This window comes from Haplochromis burtoni, unplaced genomic scaffold, assembly GCF_018398535.1.
Source record: "Haplochromis burtoni strain Fernald_Lab_line unplaced genomic scaffold, NCSU_Asbu1 Contig_62, whole genome shotgun sequence".
In the NCBI taxonomy this organism is placed as follows: domain Eukaryota; kingdom Metazoa; phylum Chordata; class Actinopteri; order Cichliformes; family Cichlidae; genus Haplochromis; species Haplochromis burtoni.
Window position 1 is genome coordinate 1,941,863 of NW_024582423.1, and position 7,557 is coordinate 1,949,419.

Below are 7,557 nucleotides of genomic sequence, written 5' to 3' on the forward strand. Positions count from 1 at the left end.
AACTCATGACTTAAATTATGATACAAAGCAGTGGGGGGTGGGGCATTCCCAAAATTCTCATTAACCATTAACATTAACTCATTAACCCATCAAGATGTTACTATTTTAAATGCTGTGTATTCACCAGCAATTAGCCACTGTCATAAATGATGCTTAATACTTATTTGGAACATCAGATTTAATCAGATTTATACAGAATATCTACAGGCAGCAAGTAAGCTTAGTGTCTGACTTTCTAAAATTAAAAATAAAATAAATAAAAAGTAACCAAAAAAACAAGTGACAAAAAACTCAACATAATCAGGATTTAGCAGTGAGCCTGTGCATGTGTTTGCATGCGCTTACTTTTAAGTGAGGAGAGGCTGCTGGTACCTCCAAACAAGGAGCGTGTGGCAGAGCTCCCAGATACACCAGGAGGTGAAACCAGCATTACCAGATAGGTGCCACAAACATACATCGGGGTCCTTCTCAGAGTCTTTAGAGGGAGTCCACAGCTAGTATTGACCGCTACAAAAGGATTCAACAAAATATTTTAAAAACCACATCATCCAAATGAATCACAGCATGTATGAACTTTGGATATTTATAGTTTCTCTACCATTACCAGACTGCTCCTCTTTGACAGTGTTGGTGATTGCAGAGCCTGTGAGAGCAGCCAATGTGGCAGAATGGGAGGCCCGGAAGCGTGACATTCGACTTAAGAGAAGTTCATTCAAGCACTTGGAGGACTCGCCTTCTTTGCGAGTAAGGATAACCCTCTCCTGCAAGATGTCTGCAACACACAACCCTGTCTGTGTCTGCACCATGTATAGGAGAGAGAAGACATCAAAGATTTAATGAAGACACAGGCAAAATAAATACTGCTGAGACTATATTGCAGGGCACGAGATACTCACCGACAAGTGAAAGACATCCATGAAGACAGAGTGGCCTTTCTGTGTTTTCTCATTGAGGCTGGCTGGGGACCACACCCAGTACAGATAGGTTCCGTCTGAGCAGAGGTGCAGTGTGGTCATGCTGCTGCCCACGGGGAAGTGATGGGCTGGCATGGGCACAATCTGGCACACCTGAAGAGAAAAGAGTGAAAATTAGCCTTAGGTATTAGTTATACTTGAATTTTGAGATACCAAATTAAACAGTACCCCTCTGTGTCCTTTGTACCTGCGATGAATAAAGAAAAACATTCTCCCACTAAGAACTTCACGATCTGTTGAGATTATACATCCCATCTACAGAATTTACAGAATAAGTCCACATACATCTTAAAATAGAGTAATGAAAGTAGACAGTACCTGGAGGGTGAATGGATCAATGACCTGGCACAGCTGATGTGGCTTGGCATCAAAGGATGAGGGACGGTGGAGGAGGCGGCCGCTGCTGAACACCACCCAGCCGGGCTCCAACTCTTCATTTCGACAATACACAAATCCCCTATACAAACACATAGCACTGATTCCTTTGGTCTGCATTTGGAGTTTATTCCAAGTCATACTAAAGATGCTCAGGCAGCTCACTAAAACATTTTGTTGGTTTATTGTTTAATTTGTCACTCAACTGTGAGTTTTTGGTCAAATCCTGTAGCTACCACAAATTAAATCAAACCTTACAATCAATAAGAATCCAGAAATGTACGGTATGTGTTGATCGTATAAAAACTGACAGTGTGCCTTCCTTCTTTTTACGCAGTCACTTTGCTTTGTTGACCTTAATGAGAGTAGACTTTGACAAGTTATTGACAGCATATTGTCTAACTGTTGGGAAGCTACTTGTCATACTGAGTGTTGCTGTGAATAGCCACAGTAAGAAGAGAAAATGTGAGACGAGCAGCATGGGTTGATCAGCGTCAGTACAAATTCCCATCAGGACACAAGCAGCTTACTGCAACTCTGTCTCTTTTTGCAAGGCGGCACTCAAAGCATCTGTCTTTAACTCTAATTTAAATCAAATTCTCAAATGGGAATTTTAGCTTTTTAAGGTAATATTTCTGAGACCGATTAAAAAAAAACCCAAAAACAAATAACAAAAAACCCCAAAGATACTTAAAGCATGCAGTTAGCAATACCCTGGCCTGATGCGTGCTACTTCTTTCATACAAGCTGCTTTGCAAACAATAGCTAGAATTACAACAATTTACTTTGCAGTTGAAATCCAAATATCTGTTTTGTAAGGTCACAGTGTACTTTGCCCTTCAGAAGCTGGCTGACCAATAATGCATGTATACCCTCATAATGTCTCTGGACAAATTCTGGGCTCAATCAGCTCTAAAAAACATTATTTGAGGATCTAGTTTTCAGCAAAGTATGCAATTCGTTACAATATCATTAAATTAAATAAACCAAATAAATCAGTAACATGAGAGAATATAACTATATACAATAGGAAATGTTTTTTAAATGTCTAGGAAATAATGCCTTTCAGTGCACAAGTATTTTTTGTGATTTTTTTTTTTGCTTCATTCTTTCTTCCCTCTGTTCTCTGAATGCTGAAGAGAGAGGAATCGAGGCTAGAGGTAGTGTCACATTACCTCAATGTCCCATGTAAACCAGAGCCAAGCTTGCTGAGTCCTCTCCCAGAGGAGTTAGTGGTATATAGATATAGCCCATCTGTGGCTAGACAGCGTCCCAGGTCAGTATCTGCAAAACACAGGCACCAATGGAATTCAGTAGGAGGTAAATGAAAGAAACATCAAAGACAGCTGAATAACCTGTAGGGGCAGGGATCAACAAAAGAGTGGACAAAACCAGGCAAGAGGATTAGGATGCAAAAAAAGTGGACCAAGTCTTTGTTTTGCAGACTTTTGCAAATTCAGAAATAGTGATGTCTTCAGAGATCTGATAAAAAAAAAAAAAAAGACTTAAAATGAACAGATCCATTTAGCTTGAAAAATAAATGCTCAGATTTACTTTATGGCTCAATAAAAATAGATGTACAGTATGCCCTGTTCAGCTTCCATCACACGTCAGATAGTCATCTGTGAGACAGAGAGACATCACTCCACTTCCTCTCTTTTATCCACTTAAGATCTTTAGTTTCAACTCAAGACAAAATGTTTTCTCTATATGTGACATCGAATGAAACCCAAAAAGGAACAATGGTCTTTCCACCCTTGATAATTGCTTGGATTTAAGATGCATTTCAAACAAGTTCAGTGAATAAATAAAACAGGAAGGAAGTATTATGATGGCAAGTGAGACAAGGAGCACCTTTTCCACAACTTACATTCCAGAGAACTAAAAACTTTCAACCATGGCTGCATATTATTTATATCTTTTCATTTTAAGTATCACAAAAACTTTTTCTGAAATTGTTTTCTACCTTTACTCTCTGCTCCTCCAGCAGAATTATCTGGTGTGGGCAGCATGTCCTCAAAACCCCAGGAAACACAGTGTTTTCCCCCCAAGAGGCAGGATGGAGACCCCGGGCCTCCTTCCAGGAGCAAAAGTCTTGAACAGGAGAAATATAATGTAGTTACATGTTGGGGAAGTTATTAGGCATTGTCTTTCAGTTAAATCAAAACAGTTTCCCTCACCTGTACAGTACGTCTGACACAGGGAGGTGGCCCAGATCAGTTTGTTTCTGCAGCAGGTGAACTGTGTGGATGAAGGTCTTCAGGGATCCCCTAGAAATGAGTTTGGCAGATTATTCAAGAGAGCTCAACGTGAAACACAAGTGAAAACTCATTGTTAATCTTTCCTGGAGCCGCAAGAGGAATAATAACTTGGCATGAATTATGGGCAGGATCTGATGTAAATTTAAAAAATTTAAAAGAGATTATGCCACATTGAGCAATCTTCTTAACTTTTACAGATTTTACTCAGTCAAGAATTAATTAACTTATGGACCACGTTCAGGTGTGTGTATTTTAATTCTAAAAACAGTCTACGAAATCAACTAAAACCCAATGCTTGTACCAGAGAAAGGGTTAAGCTATGAAATTATCACTCGTATGTTTATAATAACATTTAATAGTGCTACTGGGAGTATTAAAATCAACAACTAAGACCGAGAGACACCATCAATGCAAGCCTCATGAAAGTGAACCCCGCAATGCCATACTATGTAAACATCTAAACAGCTGATATCAACGTCCTGTGCAGTCCATTTGTTTACATAGCCCTCCTATACAGAGAATTTACTAACCAACTCCAGATGAGGTGGAGGGGGGGAGAGAGGGTGGTTAAAGCTGATAGCCCTTTAATTAGCTTCCACTGCTGGGTGAAAAAGCATCAGGGCTAGATAGTTCCCCACAACAAAGAGCTCTCTGCCTCAACAGAAGGTGAACAAAGAGTGGAGAGTTCTGGTTTTGACAAGTCAAGATCAGCTGTCACCAACAGAAGCTTGAGCTCAGGCACAAATACAAAAACTAAACAAACAAGGATATTCTGCTCATCTGTGCAGAAAAACTAAAAAACAAACAAACCAGATTAAAGATTAGCTTCTTCAGATATATTTTTGTGTGCTTGCTTCTGTTCTTTGCACGCAAGAATACATGAATATGTCTGACAAGTTGAAAGGGTAAGGGTAACGGTGCAATTTACAAGCATTGTTTGGGTCCACCTGTCCCCTGAAAGGAAAAGGTCACTTTAAATCATAATAAAGGTGCTCTGAGTTATCACATTTAGCCTATAATATAATATTTCTGTGTTTATGTGTGTTGAGGTGAGCAGTCTTTTCTAGGATAACAATGCCTCCACATCAATAGGGTACAAAGGAACACTGAATGAAAGTATGTAACTTATATGAGTCAGAAGTTTCACCAGATCTCAAATCAAATGAACACCTGTGGGAGATTATGAACCAGAATGTAAGACAGAGCTCCCCACTATCCAATCAAAACACCAAACAAGGTAAAGTCTTGATATATTTTCGAAGAGTTCTAGAGAATGAACAAGGCACAATGAAGAGCAAAACAGCTTCATTAAAGCTGTTTTCCTGAATGTTTCTAGACAATACCTGATGTGAGTACATGTAGAACTATCCATTTAAATGTCTTTTACATTTTATCTCCCTTGTACAAACTCTGTGTGAAGTTTACTGAAACCGATGTGGACATATGTGAGAATAGTGCAGGTAAAAACCTGGTAAATTTAAAGTCAATCGCCCTATGTCCTGCTTTCTGCATACTATTCTCAGGCAGAGCCCTCATCTAAACCAAACATCAGTATTTAGAAAGCAGCTGCCACGAATTATCTCCTACACACAAGGCCCCCCTGTGCTGCCTAATGAAGTTAATAACAATGACTGAAACTAAGAAGAAAAAAAGAAGTATTGTTTTCCAACAGCACTACTATCTTACTTCAACAGAGTGTAGTTCTGACTACAAGTTTATGGAGCCAAAAAGTCTGTTCATATCCATAAGCTTAAAATCATACCAAAATCTCAACTACTTCTTTATCTTACATTACAAATATCAAAGCAAGATTACCACAGTGCGTTGTGTGGTTCTTAAGAAAAAAAGTTAATAATTTAATGTTATTGCCTGATAACAAAAATTGCCACTTAAGAAGAGTATTGTTTTTTCTTGATAGCTTATTTTCACAGGTTTTGCACTTCAATGAGATCTTGTATGTAATCATTCAGTGAATACCATTAGTACAGCACACTGTCTACAAGACAAATGGTAAATGACAAGACAAAAACAGAATGATCCTAAGAAGGATGCAGGTAGAACAGCAAGGAGGAACGGATGGTCTCACCTGGCACAGGCAAGTGCCACGAGTGCAGCAGCAGCGTTTTCCCTCTGTCTGTGCGTTTGTAGGATCTGCGGCTGAGTGTGTCCATGCACTGGGCCTGACTCCTGGGCACCATCTTCTAGCCAGGAGCATAGCAGTCCCTCCAGGCCATTGAGGCAGTCAGCGGGCTCTTTGCTAAGGCTCAGCGGCTGGCAGTCCCGGAGGCAAGCTAGCAGTACCTCTGCTGTGACACCGCAGAGTGCTGGGTCACTGCGAGTTTGGGACTGTAAAAGGGGAAAGACCAGCAACAGGCCGACACGGGAAGTGAAGGGCGCCTGCTCGGGTTGCTGGAGCAGACCTTGTCTTTTGAGCAAGGCCAAGGTCTCCTCATCAGCCCCTCCAGTCCCTTCTCGCTCCTGCTGCTCCTCCAGGGCCAGCTGCCGCTGCGCCCCCCACAGGCCACGCAGGGCATTGAGACGATACTCCAGCAGACGGGCATATGCATTGCTCTGATTCCCACAGACAGCACGCAGACGCTCGGCAAGCTCTACCGGATTCTTGGTCTCAAATGTTAGAATCTATAGGGCAGAGGTAGTGGGAGAGAGGAAAAAAATCAGGTATTAAACTGTTCACTTTTTTCTTGACCATTTTAGAAAACAATAAACAGTGTATTATTTAGAGATGGGAGACAGTCTTTTGTTTCCTGGCAATGCTGGCTACAAACAAATGAAATCTTCCTTATCAGCAGAAACTTTTAATCAGAATACAGAAAAGACACTATGGAAGAAAAGAGGAGAGCAGTGAGGAATTTTATTCTTACTGACGTAAATTTAAATAACACAGCTGTGTTACACACAAGTGACATCCAAATTTTACTGGCGAAAAACTAAGAATTATTTGCAAAAACAGCAAGATGTTAAAATCTTTTTCAATTTGGCAATTTTTAAAAAAAACAATACGAAAAATCTTGTTCTTATGTAAAACGCCGCCATTCAAAAGTGGGGTATATACATGACTTATGAAATACATTTGGTTTATGAAGATCTGGTCATAAAGCATTTCCCTAGTTAGCTCGAATCATTTCCACAGAAGGAGCTCTTGTTTTTCCAAGTCTTTGGACTACACAGTAATGGTCAGAGATAGCAAAGCACATATCCTATCACAAGTGAAACAATGTGCCTCATGTGCACTTAGGCAGCATTTCAGATATTGATTACACATGAATCATGGACTAGAAAAAAAAATCCATTATAGCATTTAGCAGGCACAATTTGTATTGATTCAATTTCAGAAACGCTGCTTATGTTACAGTAACACCCCATAGCTGGATGCTGGGCCTTCACCTTGCTCTGCAAAAACTGCTGCAAGCGGATAAAAATAGTCAGCATCACAACACCTACGATAACGGCACTGAATGACCGAGCCAGTCTTAAAACTGGACACATGCCTTAAATGTGGAGGATCTGAATGTTACCAAGAATAAATAAACAAACAAACTGAGAGCCTAACAGTGACGCAAGAATGTCTTCTTATTTTATGTTTTAGTACCATTTAGTGGGACTACCCACTATAAATACAAAGTTCGCATTACTACACATAGCTCATCTATTTTGGCTTTGCTTGATAAAACACATGTTTTAGCATTTTATGTTAAGGATGAATCACGCTATACATTATGTAACCATACTCTTTTTTTCAATATCAGTGCTAATTCATAATTAATATGAAAGTTGAAGAATTTATTACCATAAAATGTCCATCATAAGAAACCCTGCTGTAGGTCATTATGAATGGTTATTTTTAGGGCTGAACGATTATGGAAAATAATCTAATTGCGATTTTTTGCCCCAATATTGCGATTGCGATGCGATATGCGATTATTTTT

The 7,557-nt window shown here is 39.7% G+C and overlaps 1 protein-coding gene across 4 annotated transcripts in view; it reads right to left on the reverse strand.

The window, feature by feature from the left end:
• LOC102290079 (probable E3 ubiquitin-protein ligase HECTD4) overlaps positions 1–7,557 on the reverse strand; it is a 42,249-nt gene that overhangs the window by 30,799 nt on the left and 3,893 nt on the right. For 2 of the 4 annotated variants that reach the window (XM_005922733.2, XM_005922731.2), the window contains exons 2-9: positions 5,697–6,250; positions 3,530–3,619; positions 3,316–3,443; positions 2,525–2,633; positions 1,293–1,431; positions 897–1,067; positions 605–797; positions 346–507 (exon numbers count right to left, since the gene is read on the reverse strand). In XM_005922733.2, the coding sequence (XP_005922795.1) occupies positions 346–507; positions 605–797; positions 897–1,067; positions 1,293–1,431; positions 2,525–2,633; positions 3,316–3,443; positions 3,530–3,619; positions 5,697–6,250 (1,546 nt within the window). Of the gene's footprint in view, positions 1–345; positions 508–598; positions 798–896; positions 1,068–1,292; positions 1,432–2,524; positions 2,634–3,315; positions 3,444–3,529; positions 3,620–5,696; positions 6,251–7,557 lie in introns of all 4 variants that reach the window. The other 2 variants (XM_005922732.2, XM_005922730.2) reach the window with 1 other exon arrangement.